Below are 19,876 nucleotides of genomic sequence, written 5' to 3'. Positions count from 1 at the left end.
GTGCTCTCAACCAAACTATCAAATGACTGCATGTTGTCATAACTGATCACATATAAAGTTAGTACAGCGCAGTCATCTCTTTCAAAGTTGTGATCTATGTGCACAAAAATCGCTACACATGTGAAAGCATATATATTTAAAAACCTAAATTATCTGTGTCAAACTGTCAAAATATATTCATATAAACAGTGTGTCTATCCAAAAATAGACTAACATATATAAAAAGTCCAGAAAGCAATAAAATCCTCCAATGATAATCGATCAATCCCAAACAAACTAATAATCTTGCCACCTCTGTGTATAGTAATCAGCTAAGAAAACAGGTGCTCAAAAAAATCCACCACCGGTATTCACTAGCAGCTCTCCTCCAGCTTGTTATACCAGGAAGTCAAAGTATGCTGTTCCCCTTTGGGGATAATCAAGCTCAGTGTGGATGGATGTCCCTGGATCTATCAGGATCCCACTCTTACTTTATTCTGGTGCTTGCATGATAGTCGGCCATATAAAATAGCAAAGTAATCTCGTGCTCTCTGTAAAAACAAATTTATTATAACACAATAAAATGGGCTCTCTCACATTGAGCAGCGCTATGAGCAGTGCCAGCTGTATACAGCATGAAGTACAATGCGCCAGCTCAAAACTGTCAGTTCATTAATGGACGTGGGTTAGATTCAGATGTCAGCTCCTGCCTCCAGACGCGTTGCGTCTTCAATAGACTTCAGTGCTGCTCAATGTGAGTGAGCCAATTTTATTGTGGTTATAATAAATTTGTTTTTACAGAGAGCACTAGATACTTTGCCTTTTTTGTTTGGTTTTTTTTTTTTTTTTTTTATATGGCCGACTATCATGTAAGCACCTGAATAAAGTAAGCCTGGGATCCTGATACACCCAGGGACATCCTTCCATCCACACTGAGCTCAATTATCCCCAAAGGGAAGCAGCGTACTTTGACTCCCTGGTAAAACAGGAGTCAAAGCTGGAGGTGAGAGGTGAGCTGCTAGTGAATACCAGTGGTGGATTTTTTTGAGCACCTGTTTTCTTAGCGAATTACTATACACTGAGGTGGCAAGATTATTAGTTTGTTTGGGATTGATCTGTTGTCATTGGAGGATTTTGTTGCATTCTGGACTTTTTTTTGATGTTCGCTTATTTTTGGATAGACACACTGTATGAATATATTTTGATGATCTTACTTGGGTTGCTTTGTGATTTAGCTACAGTTTGACACAGATCATTTGTTTTATACAGTCAGGTCCATAAATATTGGGACATTTACACAATTATAATCTTTTGGGCTCTATACACCACCACAATGGATTTGCAATGAAAGAAACGAGACGAGCTTTAACTGCAGACTTACAGCTTTAATTTGAGGGTATTTACATCCAAATCAGGTGAAAGGTGTAGGAATTACAACAGTTTGTATATGTGCCTCCCACTTTTAAGGGACCAAAAGTAATGGGACAATTGGCTGCTCAGCTGTTCCATGGCCAGGTGTGTGTTATTCCCTTATTACAGGCCTCGACAAATCCCGGGCGCCAGGTCGCATTTGCGACTAGAATTAGCGACCTGGCGCCTGGGGTGCCCTGCAGGATGTGTCCTGTCCCTTTTGCACCCCCCACCTCCTCTTCGAGTTCACGGACTTCCGCGGCGTCCAAAAATGTAGTCCCCGGCTTTTCGGCCTTCTTCTGTGAGATGAGAAGCTATGGGAACTGGCGCCCTCTTGTGGTGGCCGGGAGTAATGCATGTTCTCAATGCCAAAGAGGAGAAGAGAGGGAATTTTTTTTTAAGGCTTCATCTCTCTGTCCAGTTACCTTTTCTTAAAGGTAAGTGGACAGGGAGTGTGGTTATTATTATTAATTTATTTTTTAAATGTAAAAAAAATAAATAATAATTTTTTCTTTTTTTTTTTTAATTATTAAAAAAAAATAGTTTTTTTTCTTTTTTTTTTTTTTTCCTCATCGCCGTGCCACAGCCGAAGGCCCCTTTCACACGGGCTGTCTGATCAGGTCCGCCTGTCAGTTTTTCAGGCAGACCTGATCGGACCGTTCAGTCTCCTCTATGGAGCAGTAATCTGCCGCCATCTGACCCTGCCCGCCAAAAACAGACGGATGGTGGTTCTATTTTCTATCCATCCCGTGGATCGGATCAGATGGCATCGGATGGAAAGAGAGCGACAGTCTGTTTCCATCCAATTGCGCTATAGAGGAGAGTGGGGTTCTAGTCCTATTTATGTGTAAATTTAGTATCCGTTTTATTAAATAAAGCTTGGTTGTTAGTTTAAAAAAAAAACAAAAAAAAAAACTGGCTCCTAACTTTTTTAGCTGGCTCCTAGATTTCAGGCAAATTTGTCAAGCCCTGCCTTATTATCCCATTTACAAGGAGCAGATAAAAGGTCCAGAGTTCAAGTGTGCTATTTTCATTTGGAATCTGTTGCTGTCAACTCTCAATATGAGATCCAAAGAGCTGTCACTTTCAGTGAAGCAAGCCATCATTAGGCTAAAAAAACAAATCATCAGAGATAGCAAAACATTAGGTGTGGCTAAATCAACTGTTTGAAACATCCTTAAAAAGAAAGAACGCACCGGTGAGCTCAGCAACACGAAAAGACCCGGAAAACCACGGAAAACAACTGTGGTGGATGGCCGAATAATTCTTTCCCTAGTGAAGAAAACACCCTACACAACAGTTGGCCAGATCAAGAACACTCTCCAGGAGGTAGGTGTATGTGTGTCAAAGTCCACAATCAAGAGAAGACTTCACCAGAGTGAATACAGAGGGTTCACCACGAGATGTAAACCTTTTTGGTGAGCCTCAAAAACAGGAATGCCAGATTAGAGTTTGCCAAACAACATCTAAAAAAGCCTTCACAGTTCTGGAACAACATTCTTTGGACAGATGAGACCAAGATCAACTTGTACCAGAGTGATGGGAAGAGAAGAGTATGGAGAAGGAAAGGAACTGCTCATGATCCAAAACATACCACCTCATCAGTGAAGCCAATGGAACTGGTTCACTTCTATTTATTGATGATGTGACTGCTGACAAAAGTAGCAGGATGAATTCTGAAGTGTTTCGGGCAATATTATCTGCTTATATTCAGCCAAATGCTTCAGAATTCATTGGACGGTGCTTCACAGTGCAGATGGACAATGACCCGAAGCATACTGCGAAAGCAACTAAAGAGTTTTTTAAGGGAAAGAAGTGGAATGTTTTGTAATGGTCAAGTCAATCACCTGACCTGAATCCAATTGAGCATGCATTTCACTTGCTGAAGACAAAACTGAAGGGAAAATGCCCCAAGAACAAGCAGGAACTGAAGACAGTTGCAGTAGAGGCCTGGCAGAGCATCACCAGGGATGAAACCCAACGTCTGGTGATGTCTAGGTGTTCCAGACTTTAGCCTGTAATTGACTGCAAAGGATTTGCAACCAATTAAAAAGTGAAAGTTTTATTTATGATTGTTAATCTATCCCATTACTTTCGGTCCCTTCAAAAGTGTGAGGCACATATACAAATTTTTGTAATGCCTACACCGTTCATCTGATTTGGATGTAAATACCCTCAAATTAAAGCTGAAAGTCTGCAGTTAAAGCACATCTTGTTTGTTTCATTTCAAATCCATTGTGGTGGTGTATAGAGCCAAAAAGATGAGAATTGTGTCGATGTCCCAATATTTATGGAACTGACTGTGTATGCGCTTTCCCATGTGTAGCGATTTATGTGCAAATAGATCACAACTTTGATAGAGTTGACTGCGCTGTACTAACTTTATATTTGATTTCATTTGTTCACGTGTGGAAAGTGCCTATTCACCAATAAGGCTCACTGTTTAGTGTTATCTGGTAAGAGGCTATTTCTTCTATTTCACCCTCACATATCGGTCTAAGATTAGCAAGATTGAAGATCCACTATTGATGGAAGCTTGATCTTTGGCTATTTGAGATTATCTGGATTAATTGGATGACTTTTTATACATTTTTTCACTATTGTTATAAAGTATATGTTTTCACATATGGTTTTTCACACTGTATGAAGATCACCATAATATTTGGGTCATCCTAGATGTCATATGTTTACAATTTATGATTGTGTTGAGCGCACTATACCTTTTTTCACATCTATTTTCCCCGTTTCAGTGCTGCTGCATAATTGTGTGAATAGCGCACCCTATTTCCTTTCTAATATCAGAAGAGCAGCCTGGGTGATGATCATGGCACTTTCCATGGATAAGATGGATTGCACCATAAAGTGTCACCCAAAGGCTTGGCATACATGAGTAATTTTTCTTTTGTTCAACCAGGTGATCTAAAGAAAATTTCTCTGTCGCTCATTGACAGATGTAGTCCTCCTTGATTAATATCAACTCGGGTTATACTGCCCTCTACAGGAGTAGGACTAGACAGGAAAGAAAACGTTCTGGCCACACCCTAGGGGCAGTCCCAGAGGGTATATCCTCTCACTTCCTGCTACAGCAAATCAGTTTTTTTTCTGTCTAGTTAGGAGTAAGGACCTAGATTCCTTGCTAGGATCTTCGGTCCTGGCAGGATTTTTTTTTAGAAATACTTTTTTAGACAGCTTTTTTTCTCCAGTGTTCCTGTGAGATCTTCAAGCAAGTACGCTGAAACTGGGCGACGGGCTAAATTTTGAGATCCAGTGGTCACCCCAGTTCAGCCTACGAGCGCGTGCAGGCCATAGCTCCGCGCTGGGTCGGCCGCGACATAGTCCCACTGGACGGGGACTGACCCTGCGAGTTAAACGTCTCGCCTGGACGCCAATGACCAACAGAGTCACGGCGTCCGTATTGGTCGACAGCCCCCCCACCCCGGTGGAGAGGGGTTCTGTCAGGAGTTGGCGCCCGCCTGGTTCCGGTATGGTGAGTAGAATGTTCCCCCTCTCCCCCTGTCGGGTTTGTTGGTGGACGCGGGCCCCTCTCTGGGATGGTCGGACACTCGGTTTTCTGGGTCTCCCCTCTATCCTATAACAGGTCACAGATCCCCCAATTTGAGTGTGATTTTTGTGAATAGAAACCAGGAGGCTTGGTTTGGGAGCTGACTATCTAAAGTCACCATATGACTGTAAGGGTGACTGAAGTCAGTGGCAGACTACTAAAAGGCATTACTATTGAGGTATAGAGGTATCCTACCTGTCTAGTGTGTACACAGGCCGATGCCTATGCCTGAGTTACTGCAGCCACAGATCGCCACCCCTCCAGAAAGCCGGTCACTTCCACAGGCTACACAGCCTCCCGCAGGCCGAGGACACCTCCCGCAGGCCGAGGCACTTCCGCAGGCCGCACAGGCCAAATGCACACATCCCGCAGGCCGCTGCTAGCTTGCAAGCCGCCGCTATCCTACACAGGCCGCCGCCATTTTCCTGCAGATCGCACGAGGCCGCCATATTGGCGTAGCCTCGTGTCTCCAGCATGGGGGCGGCCATGTTTGAGGTGACCAAACACCTCGTGGAGTAATTGGGAGGCGCCGGAAGGCGTGTAAAGGGGCGGAGCCGCCTCCTTGGCCCAGGGAAAGCAAGCCTAGGGTGTGGCCCGAACGTTTTCTTTCCTGTCTAGTCCTACTCCTGTAGAGGGCAGTATAACCCGAGTTGATATTAATCAAGGAGGACTACGTCTGTCAATGAGCTTAAGAGAAAAGGATTTTACGGTAAGATTTTACAAAAATCCATTTTTTCCATTCAAGCTGGTTGTGCGCAAGTTAATTGATGGACTTTTGTACAACCAGCTTGCCCATACATGGGTTGATAGCACGGTCCCTGCTGAACCGGACACATTTTTATCCATGTATAGCTGGCTTAGAAAGACAGGAAGTGTGTTCTTCGCACTAAAGGTGCAGTTATGTTTAAAGATGAATGAAAATGTGTAATACAAGCATTTTTGCCCTTTATTATTCATTCCTTTGGGCATATAAATGTGCAACAAAACGGGAGTGTGAGAATAAGGCATAATGCTAGTGTGGTGCTAGGAAAAGTGGATTTTTGGATTCTTGTTTGGTAGCCTATGGTAGTGTACAATAAATATCTCATGGCTTTATTTACATAGTTACATAGTTTGTGAGGTTGAAAAAATACATCAGTCCATCCAGTTCAACCTATGATGTTTGTCATTTTGGGGTCCCTTTTTACTGCTTTCATTATTCTTAGTAGCTCCCTCACCAGCTGTATCAGCATACACCGATAAGCCATAACTATCAGCATACACCAGTCAGCCATAACTTTGTCCACCCACCTAATATTGAGTAGTTCCCCCTTTTGCCCCAGCACAGCTCTGCCTCTTCAAGGCATGGACGCCACTAGACCTCCTCTGTATGCTATGGCATCTGGAATCAAGCTGTCATTAACAGATTCTTTTTAGTCCTGTAAGTTGTGAAGTGGGTTCTCCATGGGCAGACTTTTTTCCAGCACATCCTGCAGGTGCTCGATTTTGGATTGAGATCTGGAGAATTTGGAGGCCAAATCAACACGTCCAAAATTTTTTGTGTTCCTCAAATTAATCTAGAACCATTTTTGCAGTGTGGCAGGGCACATTATCCTGCTAAAGGAGGCCACTTCCATCAGGGAATACAGTTTTAATGAAGGGATGTACTTTGTCACCAACATAGTTTAGGTAGGTGATACGTGTCAAAGTAACATACACATGAATGGCAGGACCAAAGGTTTCCCAGCAGAACATTGTGAAAGTGAACACACAGGCAGAGATCACCCTAAGAAAACGTAGGGGTTTTCTCTCATGAGAGGTCTAAGCGTTACATTCCACTATGTTCTGCCCACTCTGGTTACAGCGGAACAAGTGTTGAGCTGTCAGTCTTTTCTTGTCCCCATTACAGAATGAATGGTCAGGTCAGGCTAATGACTAAATCTTCCACCCAGTTATAAAATCTCCCTGATTGTTGGAGTCATTCATTATTGTGTTTTACTAGGCCAGCTTTTTACCCAATTGCCACAAGCAATTCTTTAGAAGCAAACCAAAGACCATAAAATGGTGGTTTTGATTAGCCGCAAGGAGAGGGGATCAAAGTTTCCCTGACTGTATGAAGTGGTCATTTTGACCCTTCCTGTGAATTGTAGTATAGCTGTTAATTTATTGCCCAGTTTCACCTTCTCAATTGACTGAATTTTTTTGACTTCTCAAACTTGTGGGTGAAGAAGTGCTACATTTCTAATTATTTGCATTTGAAGTTACTGATGGATAAAACTGACTAAAAATTGCCAGTGTATGACTAACTTTAGAGTCTGTGTCTACAGGCTTTTTGTTTGCTTCAAGCAGTGCTCCCATACAGGTCTATGGGAATGCAAATAACCACTTGAAACTGGTCAACTGCAGGTCAGGAGAAGGCCTACTGCAAGTCAGATGCAACTGTTAATTAATTCTGATTCCTCTCAGAAGCCTCCCAAACTGATGGCAAACTGATGCCATTAACACAAGCTAAAAGCCCGTTGACACATGCCTTTAGGGCTCTGTGCTTAAATCAATAACCTAAATCTTCAATTCCGATACGGTCTTGTAGCAGGACATGTTTGTTTTGCATAGACCGGACTTTCTAAGTGCAGTTTTAATACTCTGTTTAAAATTTCCTTTCACCTTTTATCACCTACATGATACAATTAAACACCGAGATACTGAATCACTTGCTGTGGATTATTGTTTTATTCAAAATCCCAAAGCATTCCTCCTTTGACATTTCACTTTTGATGGCTACGCTTGTGCGTTTTTGTTTCCAGTTCATCTGCGTCTTATACGTGTATCATTTCTTGTACTTGTCGGTGTTTAACGTTCTGTTCATGTCTTGTGTTTTCCTCCTCCTGCTGCAAGACTTCTGTCTAGCTGGTAAGGATTCTTGTTACAGCTTAGATACAGATTTACATTACCTGGGGCCATATTAATGCAGTGACCTCTTGCTAATGACTTTCATAGTTAAGCATGGCTTGATTCAAACGTTTAAATGTCATCGCTATTAATCACGCTGTCTAGCAGACACATTGACATAAAGGTTTTTACGGTCTGCTGCACGTTTTATGTAATCGAAAAATCTATACCAATGTATTATCTATTCTCAGTATTACTAGCTGCAGGCAAATAAATATAGAGATCAATTAAACAATGACATTCAGGAAAATGGCACATCTACTGTGTGCAAAAAGTCTATCTTAAGGAGACCCTGTCACCTTGAGGATGCAGGGCAAAGTGGAAGTGTTCCAGCAAAACACCACCCCCCCCCCCCCCGTCTTTCCCTTCTGCTGTTGGCACTAAAATGACTGGGGTCGGTGACATGGGGAAGTGGTAACAACATTCCCCTGGTCATGTGACAGTGATTGGGCCCAGTAATTGGTTACAAGCCCTGAGCATGGTCACAAGGGAGAAGGTCACATGTTCCTCCATACCCAAAATTGCAAGGTATTGTAGCCTGCTAAGGAATAGAAAGTAGTGACTAAGGAGTACTGGTAAGGTGAGTATAAAAGGGTTGGGGGGAGCTTTTTGCAGAGACGGTTTCAAATTACCCTGTTTGGGCAGGTTGACATCTTGTTAACCTGTTTGCCATTAAGAGAAGTTTGGGATTTAAAAAAAAAAAAAAAGAATGGTCTTACCTATGTGGATGCAGTTTCGATTCAATGCTGCATCTGCCCCCACCCTCTCTAAGAATGAGAACTGAGAAATCAAAGGCCGCTGATCGCTCAGTTATCAGAATTCTGTGAGCAGAAAGTCTGGGAGTGTCATTCACCCACTCTGCTCGGAGTCCACACCATCCTGTGTTTACTGGAGCGCTTGGCTGTGAAGGGGAGGGTACCTCTCTGATTCAGCTGCCGGTCCAGGCTTCTGGGCTGATACTGACTGTGACGGAATAGCCTGGCACCCAGCTTGGGTGCTTCCGCCAAGATGCAGCTTTCTCCAGTCTCAACCCAGGAACCAGGTATTATAGCTGACTATTTCACCCAAGACCTAGACGACACTAGCTTAGGTGCAAACTAGAACTCTCTTTATTAAAAATTCAAACATAATATATAGCACACAAGCTCAGGTAGAGCCTGATCTCATTGCTGTATACAATGCAAACTGTAAACCGGAATATATTTAACATAGCTAAGGAACAGCCCACACAAACATACAGTATGCTAATATAACAACTAGCCACGCCCAAGTGACTCAGTGTCCACCTAGACTGACCGACACCAAGCCCACAGCCCTGGATACACAAAGTAGATTACACATTATCATAAGCATAAATACATACAGTAACCTCCCACACTGGTTCAATAACAAGGTAAATGGGACACAATATTAATCACTTCTCCAACAGATGAACAGACAGATGGAAACAATAGGGGATTTAATTTTAACAAGGGGAATTCATACCTAGGAGGCACACAATGGGGCAAAGAGGCATATAACACCTTAAGCAGATTATAGTAGGAGACCCCAGTATCAGGCTGGTATGAGCTGATAAAATTTACATCTGCTCTGAGCCTCAGTCTAAAGCAGTCATTGCTGGTTTGGGCAAAAAGGACCCAAATCTGTATCCTGGGCCTAGATTCCCAAAGTTTGGGATTCGGGATTGTGTCCCAGAAACGCACAAACAAGCCCACTCCAAGGTTCCCCCAAGCACACACCTCCCAAAAATAGAGCCCCCTCGATAGCCAGGGCTCATAGTCAGTAGGCAAGAGGCTACCCTGCTGTCCCCTCCAAAAGCCCCTGTCCTGATTGGTCTGTCACAATGACCATATGGTCGAGATCTTTTCAGAGCCTGGATCGGCTCTGGCATCAGTTTAAAACGGGTCACAGGAGTGCAGAACAAACTGCACTCCTGTGATCTATAGAAGTATGGCCAAAATGGCTTTGGCTATACTTTTTCTTTTTAAAGATAATTGTTTCAATTTACTTTGAATTTCTTCACTTTTCACCAAACACAATTGCTTAATAAATACTCAGGTCCGGCCAGTGAGCACATGCAGACCGCAGCTCAGTGCTAGGTCTGCCATGACATAGCCCCACTGGACGGCGGCTGGGCTGCGAGTTAAACGTCTCGCAAGGACGCATACGAACTGGCTTCGGCCTGAGTCGCAGCATTTCCTTTTGTCCAACAGCACCCACATTACAATGAAGCAGTGTCCTGTCCGAAACAGTGCCCACCCTGTTCCTGGTGGGGTAAATAGCTGTCCCCCCCTCTACCCCTCAAGGGTTTTGGGGTGGACGTGGGCCCCTCCCTGGGATGGTTGGACCCCCGGGTTCTCCCCTCTTCCTCCCAGCCCCTCTAAAATTTGCCACATGCTCTTAACAGGGGCTGGTTCGATGTTGCTGCTGACCAGACTGCTGACCGGGCTTCCTGGTGCGCAATGGCGGGGTTGAGCAGGGTTCCCTGTCATCCTGGGGGTTAGTGACTAGGGCAGGGATGTCCTCTTGGCTCCCTGCGGCGGTTGTTGGGCTGGGGGAGCGGTTGTTTTTACCATCTTCAGGGTGTCCGACATTTGGTTCCTTCAGTGCGAGTCCTGTTGCCACCCTGGAATCTTAATGTGGTGCTTTCAGCTCTACTGAAGCTTCTCTTTGTAAATATATCCGGGAGGTTTCCCTGCTTACGTTGCCCCAGAAGGTGGCCTTTGGTGGCTATCACCTCTGCATGCAGGGTGTCAGCACTGATGGCATTATCCTGTCGTTTACCTTATGGTGCTTCACAAGGATAAGGTGGTGCTTTGCCTCTGTCCATCATTCCTTCCTAAGGTGGTCTCTGACTGTCATTTGAATGAAGACATTGTGTTGCCTTCCCTGTGTCCCAGGCTCAAACATCTGAAGAAAATTGCCTTGCATGTCTTGGATGTGGTCTGGGCAATTAGGGTACCTGGCAGCTACGAAGTCTGTTAGGAAGTCAGACTCTCTATTTGCGCTCACGAACAAACCTCAGAAAGGGTTGTCCGCTTATTCTGCGACCATTTCCAGATGGATCAGACAGACGGTGGTTCAGGGCCTATTGTCTCAGGGCTTAGGTTCCTCCTTTCCCTGTTTAGGCCCACCCTACTAGGGTGCTTAGTGTCTCCTGGGCTTCCCATCTTCAAGCGTCAGGTTTTGCAAGGCGGCCACCTGGTCGTCGGTGCACACTTTTTTTACTATGTTTTTTGTAAAGTGGTTGTGTTGGCATCTACGGATGCTTCTTTTGGCCGCAAGGTTTTGCTGGCTGCTGTTTAGAGGTCCTGGTCCTCTTTGTATTGTTTTTCAGGTGAGCTCCAGTTGTTTATGGTTGAGCTCTGTTACCTGGTTGGCTATGGTTAGCCTTGGGAATTTTTTTTCGGATGTTTTACCACCCCTCGCATTTAACAATGCTTTGGGACGTCCCACTGGTTAAGAAGCATAAGGAGCTGTGTGAACGAAAGCGAAAATGGGATTTTTGACTTGCCATAAAATCTATTTCTCTGATGTTCATTGACTGACACAGCACTCACCCCTCTGTGGAGTTGGCTTTCTTCTGATACGGTTTGTGACAAAACTGAGTGCCTATAGCTGAGAGTGGGTGTATACCCCCTGGGACTGCCCATAGGCGTAGTCAAGCTTTTTCCCACCTAGTGTCCTACTCCTGTAGAGGGCAGTATAACCCAATGGTTAAGAAGAATCAGGAGCTGTGTCCGTCAATGAACATCAGAGAAATGGATTTTAAGTCAAAAATCCCATTATTAAAACTCCACAGTAGAATTACGGTGCTAACCACACCAATTGACAGTTCACATACTATTTCTACCTACATACAAATAGTTGGTCAACCCTATATTAGCTTAATAAAAAATAAAGATATAATACTGCGCTGAATAAACAAACCCTATATCAACAGAAAAAAGCAGTTTGCACCTATCCTGAAATGTGGATATAAATAAGCTTAAAATAACATGCAGCGCTTTTGATATTAAAATCCACAAAAAATCAATTGGGAAGTAAAAGTTCATAAGAAGTCCACACACATATGAATGAATGGGGAATCCCAGGAACAGACAGAGTAAAAGTTGTAAGTTGTGAATCCAGAAGCCACCACCAGCAAACATCAGGTGTCCAAGCCTCTTACCGGATCGGACAGACCCCCATTACAGAGATCAGTCAAGCGTGCCCAATAAACAATCACTAATGTGGAGCCGATCCCAGATCCAAAAATCTTCCAAGTCAGGCAGCCTAGTCTCAGTGAATGACAGACACCTCCGTGTCCACTTCTGTGCTTTAGCCTGACTTCACTTGTTGTTCAGCAGGACACAGAATAAGGAGACTCAGACAGAGTCATGCAGATCTATTTGAAACGGCTGAGAAGCCCCAACCCCTCAGAACAGGTGGATGGAAGAACGTGAAAGGGAAACCGGTTTCCCTTTCACTTTCTTCCATCCTCCTGCCCTTCCACCTGCCCTTCAATCCACCTGCCCTCCTACATCTTAGGGTCTAGGTATGTGTGCATGGAAAACCTTTTTAATCGTGCTTATCACCTCTCGCCAATACCTGACCAATTTGGGGCATTTCCAAAACCTATGGAGTAGATCTGCAGTAGACTGTTGACAACCAGGGCACTCTGGATTGCCTTTCCTACCCCATTGAAATAGCTGAATCGGAGTCCTATATATCCTGTGGACAATAAACAGCTGGGTCAGGCGCGTTGTGCAGATGAGTGACACTGAGGATTCATTCTCCCTAATAGTTTGCCAATCATCATCTGACATAGCCCCCATGTCCTTCTCCCATCCTCTTCTGCCTGAGCAGTTGGATATACCTGGAAGATTAGACATTAGTTGGCCATATAAAGATGATCATTTCCAAAGAAGTTACAAGTGGTATAGGGTTCACATCCAACTTGAGGAATCTGGTTTGAACCTGTAATGCGTGGCTCAATTGGAGGTATTTAAAGAAGTCATGATGGGGAATCTGAAAAGCCTCCTGCAGATCCCTGAAGGATTTCAACACGTTGCAAGAGTAAAGTTGCCCCATGTATTGGAGCCCCTGAGAACTCCAGCACCCAAATGCCTCCAATTTAGATAACTCCTCCTAATGGCTATTTCCCCAAAGCGGCGTATATTCAGAAACCCCTTTATACTTCATTGTATGTTTCATTTCCCGCCATACTTTATTCATTAAGATCAGGGTTGGGCCATATTGGGGAGTCAGCAAAACCCCTGATTCTAACTGAGCCAAAAGGTGGTAGCAGGAATTGTAGCTCAGTAAAAGGGCCTGTATAGGATCTGCCCTCCAACCAGCAGAATGAGGAACTGCCAGTCCACCCCCGTCCTTATTTAATTGAAGGGTAGAAAGTTTAATCCTAGGGTTTTTGCCTTTCCATAGCAGTATGCGGAACAGCGCATCTTCCACCCGTTTTAGGGTGGAACATGTAACATTCCCACTCCTGCAGCGTCTCCCCGATCCATTGCCTCTGATAGAGAGCCGGGGATCTTCTCCTCAATCTCACTGACACTATTTTTAAAATAACACAGCTGTGCTGGGCTCTGCCCACCCAGACACATCGTTCATTCACAGAGTTCTATGAATGGGAAACTACAAGCACCCACAGACTTTGTGGCTCTCGGCTTGTAGTTCTCAATGAACTACCATGGCGCTGTTGAGCACACTGATCATTGTTTCTATCTGTCAGTGTGTAACTGCCTACGAGCACACAGATAAACTGACAAGTCTGCAGGAGTCCATCATGGCACCCACGATCTGATCACTGGTGCTTTTCAGGCTCCTAGTAAAAGAAAAAAAAAAATGCTACGTTTTTTTTTTTTTACCTACAAAAAAGTGTGTATGTATGTGTGTGTATATATGTGTGTGTGTGTGTGTGTGTATATATATATATATATATATATATATATATATATATATATATATATATATATATATATATATAATATGTGTGTGTATATATTTTTTTTAAAGGTGAACTTACCCTTTAAAGCACAAGTTTTGGACGTGCTGTTTACCTAGTGCTCATGTATGTATAGCCTTACAAGGCTTTGAGGATCAAAGCTGAGCATTACTAGTCTTTGCTTTTTTTTTTTTTCTTGCTATAGAAGCTTGTAGCTTCATTTTGTTTGTTTTTTTTAGTCTATTTTTAGTTTATCATAGCACATGTGTTTTCTTTGTCGACATTGAGTAGTCATTGAGTGATTCTGGCTATTGGCTTGCAATGTCAAAACCGTTAAAGTCGAATAGAAGAATAAAAATGTTTTTTTCCCCCCTTTTGTGTAGCTCATCGGAGTCTGCTGCAGCCCTAACACACAGCAGCACAGGGACCAGCCTGAAAAGACCGGACACAACAGAGTCCATCAATTCCTCAATGTCCAATGGGACCAACGATGCAGGTACAGAACTGTTAATGAAACCCAGGTCATTTATGAGAAAGGTAGCACTGTACTCATTTTATTTGCACACCAGCTGAGTCCTACAGCAGATTAAAAAAAAATGGTACATAGTGTGCAAGGGGAATCTGAGGGTCCCACAGGCCTTAGTTGAAGAGCCATCTGCTATCATTGACACCTGAGGCCCAACACTTAGCCTAGGAGTGCTCTGTAGCACATCTATGGCAGAAGAGAAATAATGACATTTCTGAGCATTTCCTATACTGGTTTTGTGGCAGAGAAGAGAAGTTGGTGTAGATTCTCCATGCCACCCACTGCAGCAGCAGATTACTGCAAGCTCTTGTACAAACTCAGTTTTAGCCGATGCTATCTGGTGATTGGAGCAGTAGGTGGGCTGAACTACTGTAGAGCATTGCTCTCACGCAGAGGACAGTCCTTCATCTTGCTGTGTGCACCTTCATTGGTTAACTAGTGCTGGGGAACAAGTAATGAAAAATGTAGACCTTTTAAAACACTCGATGTACCTTGGTTTGATTTTCTCTCGCTCTGATTTTTTTTTTTTTTTTTTTGAGAAAGGTACACAGGTGAGCTTAAACACAACCTTCATCTCCAGTTTTGGGGTGTTTACCAGTTTAATACAGATCATAATGGGCTTGCTGGCTGTCGCATGCTGCTAGCAGGAATTAGAAAGCTTTAAGCCGGTCATAGGCGGGTACAACCGTCATGTCGGATTTTTCATGGGATTATTGCCAGCGGCTATAGCCGCTAGCTGTAATCACTGTGTGTTCTCCCGGCAGGGAGGGCTCTGAGCCCCCTGGGGGAACACAATAGCCCAGCAGGAGGTATTCCCCCATCAACACAGTCAGTGCAACCCTGGCCAAATTTACTGGTCATATGCCAGTATCTTGACATTAGTAAATCAATTAATTCTGTTTTGAAAACCTGTAAAATGTTATCCAAACCTGCTACTTGAATGGAATTCCAGACGTATTAAACAGGTTTCCTTTGTGCCTAGAACATGTTCGTTACCATATGTACGTTTTTTTTTTTTTTTTCTAAAAAAAAAAAACACATTCGCATGTAAAAAAAATTCAATCCTGCTGCTTTGGATTTTTTTTCTTACCGCAAAAATAACCATTCGCATATTTTAGTTTTTGAACATTCATTCAGTTTTCTTCTAATTAAATAGTGTATGCACTGGTGTATAGCCAGCTTTTCGAAAAATGTTGACACTATTTTGAATGTTCTTGAAAATCTTCTAGCAGCTTGTTTTGCCTACTAGACACTCTTACCCCTTCCTGCCTAGGCCACTTTTCAGCTTTCAGTGCTGTCACATTTAGAATGAAAATTGCGCAGTCGTGCAACACTGTATCCATATGACATTTTTATCATTTACATTTTGCAAACAGGTAATTTTTCTCCACTGATTTGCGCTTATGAGGCGACCCTGAGGAGGAGGCACTGGTGGGCACTGTTGGGACTGCACTGATAATCAGTGCCCTGATTATCAGTGTAGATGTCCCTATAACAGAAGCCGGTTATTGGCTCTCCTCACTCTGACAGTGTGAGGAAAGGAGTGCCGATCACAAAGCACGCCACCCACGCGCAGCCTCCCGGCAAAGTCAGCCTGCGCTGTAGCCGTCATTTGGCTTTAGCGCAGGCAGGAAGTAGTTAATTACCTGAGGTCTGTAAGGGTTTTACCCCTTTATGACCAGGCCTTTTTTTTTTTTTAATATTCTGCACTGTGCTCCTTTTAACTGGCAATTTCATTGTCGTACAACAATGTACCCAAATTTTATATATATTTTTTTTTTTTCACAGAAACAGAGCTTTCTTTTGGTGGTATATTCTAACCACTGGGTTTTTTATTTTTTTTAAAAAAAGGCCAAACATTTTAAGAAAAAAAAACCTGTTATAAAACCTATCCAATAAAACCTATCCAAAAAATCGAACTTCTTCATTAATATTTTCAGCTACATGCCTTTGGTTCAGTATTCCCAAACTGCATCTTAAGGCATCAACAAATCTTTCTGAAGCTAACTGCGATCTTCGCAAATTCTGTGTGAAATTGTGCTGTACAAACTACAGTAATGCAAGCTGTAGTCTGTGTACAAAGACTCAGTGATCCTTTTTTTTTTTTTTGCTGACGTAGAAGACCTAAATGATTATGTCATACAACTATACACATAGGACTTCTGACATTTCTTCAGCTTTCCTATTAATGTGATTTTGTACACATTAAAGCTTTGTGGGCTAACAGAACAGCCAAGTATCTGACATTTTCAGGTTTGGTAATTGTGGCACCTGTGTTTGGTTTTTTTTAAGCTGGCCACACACCCTTGGTTTGTGTAAGCAATGGCTGACCAGATAGGTAAGCTCTCCTGGTATTTTTTTGAAGCCAATCAAATCTATGGCAAGTAGAATTGGTGTGTGGCCGTTTGCATTTCTGGCATATATTTGGGTAAGGATCTTCTAGCTAGCACAGATATCACATATTGCTTATTGTTTGTATAGGTTTCTTTACTATTGGTCTTCAGTTGTCATTTAATTTAATATATTTTTTTCAATGACTATTTGAAAAGCCTAAGGCTTTCATAACAAGTAATGCAATATGCAAAGGTTCATTAGGAGTTCATAAATTAAGCACTTCAGCTGTTTATTTTGTTCATGATAACAAGATCTTTATTCCAACAGCCAAATCAAATCAATTAAGAAATGTATTTTCAAAGTATGTTTTATGTTGAACATTCGAGAAAATGGTAAAAACAGTTCAATAAAAGCAATTTGTTTATATAAATCCATATCAGTTTCCTATTAGAGCTGTCCAAACATTTATGCTGGAGTTTGATTTATTTTTCTCTATCGTCCATCGACAGACACAGCCTCATCTTCATCAGCTGAATGGGTTAGGCTGCCCACTGGCCCAACGTTTTATTGTGTTTTACTACACTCTTGTACGATCTATTTATTGTAAAAGTCTTGGCTAAATGTTTTGTTCACAAGAATGGCAAGGAAAGTGGAAAGACAATTGCTGGAAAATGCCACAGAGGAAGGCAGTGTTTTTTGTTTAACTTGTCCAGTCATTAGTTCTCCTTAAGAGTGAAGAACTGTCTGTTGCGCATTTAGCCCATAGACCGGGTGTATGGGTAGTTTTAAAGTAAACCTTTGAAGAGAAAATTATGAAGTGGAGCCTCCACTGGCATCCCAACAGAAATGCTAGTTTCCTAGCTGTAAGTCGAACACCTGTATTTAGTGCTTCCTGGGTCACCTATCTGAAATACTTTTTTTAAAGCAGGAAAGTCAAAAGTCTTTATCTGCTTTTAGTCCATATTTAAAGTATTGAAGCTTTATGGCTAGCATGATAACTTTGAAAACACGCACCATAAGGAATCTTTTATTTGTTGCTTTGAAAACCTTCTCCCCCCCCCCCCCCCAAGAGAAGCTTTATTAAGCAACAAAAAGAAAAGCAAAACGTATACATATACCAGAGTGTATACAATGTTAGCGGAAAATCACATATATATGGGTAATATCAGAGGTTATCTCCAGATCGTGACATTGAACCAATAGTACATTATGCACAGGGTTATACGTAATCACACAGAGATTCTAGGCAAGATGCATGTTCAGGAGTATTCTACTTAGTCAGAAGACGGTTAAATACGAACTCTACTGGGGCCAGACCTGCTGTGTCCAACCACAATGACCATAGTATCTCAACTTTGCCAAAGCACCCTCTATGTTGCCAGATATATTTTTCGAGCCTAAGGGTATCGCCCCTCTGAGATGCCTACTCCTTTACTTTTGGAGGGTCAACGGAAATCCAGTGTCTCAGAATGCAACTACGAGCCTGGAATAGTGCTCTATCTATAGCCTGTTTAGTAATTTCTTCCACTTCAAGGTCACACAGACTACCCAATACACACTGTTTGGGATCCTTTTGCAGAGAGGCCTGAAAAAACCTTATTAATGTAAAAACCTTATGTTTTTAACTAAGTAACAAAATATTTGCAGCTTTGGACATCTCCACACCAGATTGATGACATCTCCATGATCCCGGCAGCGTCTAGTACATGTGGGACTATCCTTAAGGCCCATTCTAAACAGTCTTTCTGGGGTATAGTGTACCCTAACCAGCAAATACAGTTGAGAAAGGCGTTAGTCTACTTTCAAGGAACACTGCTGGACCGCTAAAAGGGGCTCCTCTTATTGTTCATCCTCAAATGTACCAATATCTTTTTCCTTTTCCAAACAGGAATACACTGTATCAGGGTAGTCACAAAGAAAACTGTTAAGTAACATGGAGTAGCATTGAGAAATAAAGTCCTTTATTTTATAGTTACTTCAGCCTTATAGTTGTATATAGGGGTAGGCGACTGAATCCAAAGATAATCAATAGTATATAATCAGTTTGTGATCTTTACATCATCATATTTTAGGGTTAGGAACTCTACTTTGTGTTTGCGCACCAAAGATAATTGCGGGTTGGCCAAAAATAAAGTGAATTTTATAACCCATTGTAATGGTTTTCCAGACACTGAAGGACTTGACATGTTTCTTCAATAGCAAACTTCGGTGTGTTTAATTGCTCCTTTTTGGTGATAGCTTGCTTTTCATTTTATTCTCCTCCTCCCATCAGATCAGTATGACCCTCATGATGACCGAGATGATGATGGAGAAGGGGAGTCAGTGGAGGAACACAAGAGTGTTATCATGCACCTGTTGTCCCAGGTCCGACTTGGAATGGACCTGACTAAGGTGAGAGGAGGAGATGTAAAGTGTGGTCTGTTTTCTGCTGCATGTTAGGAAATATAAGCTGTGTGCTGGATTTATATAGAAATGTTTTTTGTGTAAATCATAAATGTTAATACGTGGCACCTGAGTCTTGTTCAGTTCTGCTGTAGGTACTGGGTAATTGGACAGATTTCCTGAACTATTTTTGAATTAGGAGTTCAAAAGCACCCTTCAGTCAAACATGCAAATTAATAGAGAGTTGGGAATATGAAGTGCTGAATCTTTTGAGATTAATGAAAGTCCCTGTTAGGTGTATTATCTGCTGTAAATATATCTTAATTGTAAAGCACAGGACCAAGGAATTGAATCTTAGACCACGGGTTCTGGTTATTGGATACCGAAATAACTTTTGCTGGGAATTGACCCCCTGTGTACTCATATAACCCCACCCACTCGAGGCTCCAGTGTTTTACTAGTGTCCTTCCATTAAGATATGGCTGCCTATTGACATATCGCTCAGTAGTATTTTAAAGATTGCTTGCCCTCAGTTCACATCTTGAGAACAGTACCCAATCCCTGTAACAGCAGGATCAGCCTATAATATTTGCTTTGGGCACAGGATTCTGTCTTCAGCACTCACCTTGGTATGTAGTGCAACAGGTGAGTAAGCTGCAAGTTGCTATACAGGTCCAGGGTCTTGGTCCATTCTTATTGTACCCAAACCCTGAAGATCCCTTCAGGGGTATACTCACTGTGACAGGTGAAGCCTGGACCCTGAACGGGACCAGCAATGTGGAAAAGGTAGACAGTTTCCTTGTAACTTTTA

The 19,876-nt window shown here is 42.5% G+C and overlaps 1 protein-coding gene across 3 annotated transcripts in view; it reads left to right on the top strand.

Moving 5' to 3' along the window:
- Window positions 1–19,876, top strand: part of OSBPL9 (oxysterol binding protein like 9) — a 260,826-nt gene that overhangs the window by 211,396 nt on the left and 29,554 nt on the right. For all 3 annotated transcript variants that reach the window (XM_082265508.1, XM_082265507.1, XM_082265509.1), the window contains 2 exons: window positions 14,207–14,319; window positions 18,956–19,074. In XM_082265508.1, the coding sequence (XP_082121634.1) occupies window positions 14,207–14,319; window positions 18,956–19,074 (232 nt within the window). The remainder of the gene's footprint in view (window positions 1–14,206; window positions 14,320–18,955; window positions 19,075–19,876) is intronic.

Source organism: Pelophylax lessonae (genome assembly GCF_965119305.1).
Source record: "Pelophylax lessonae genome assembly, chromosome: 8".
Lineage (NCBI taxonomy): Eukaryota > Metazoa > Chordata > Amphibia > Anura > Ranidae > Pelophylax > Pelophylax lessonae.
Note: the sequence above shows the minus strand (reverse complement) of the source record. Positions and strands in the feature narration are given on the sequence as shown.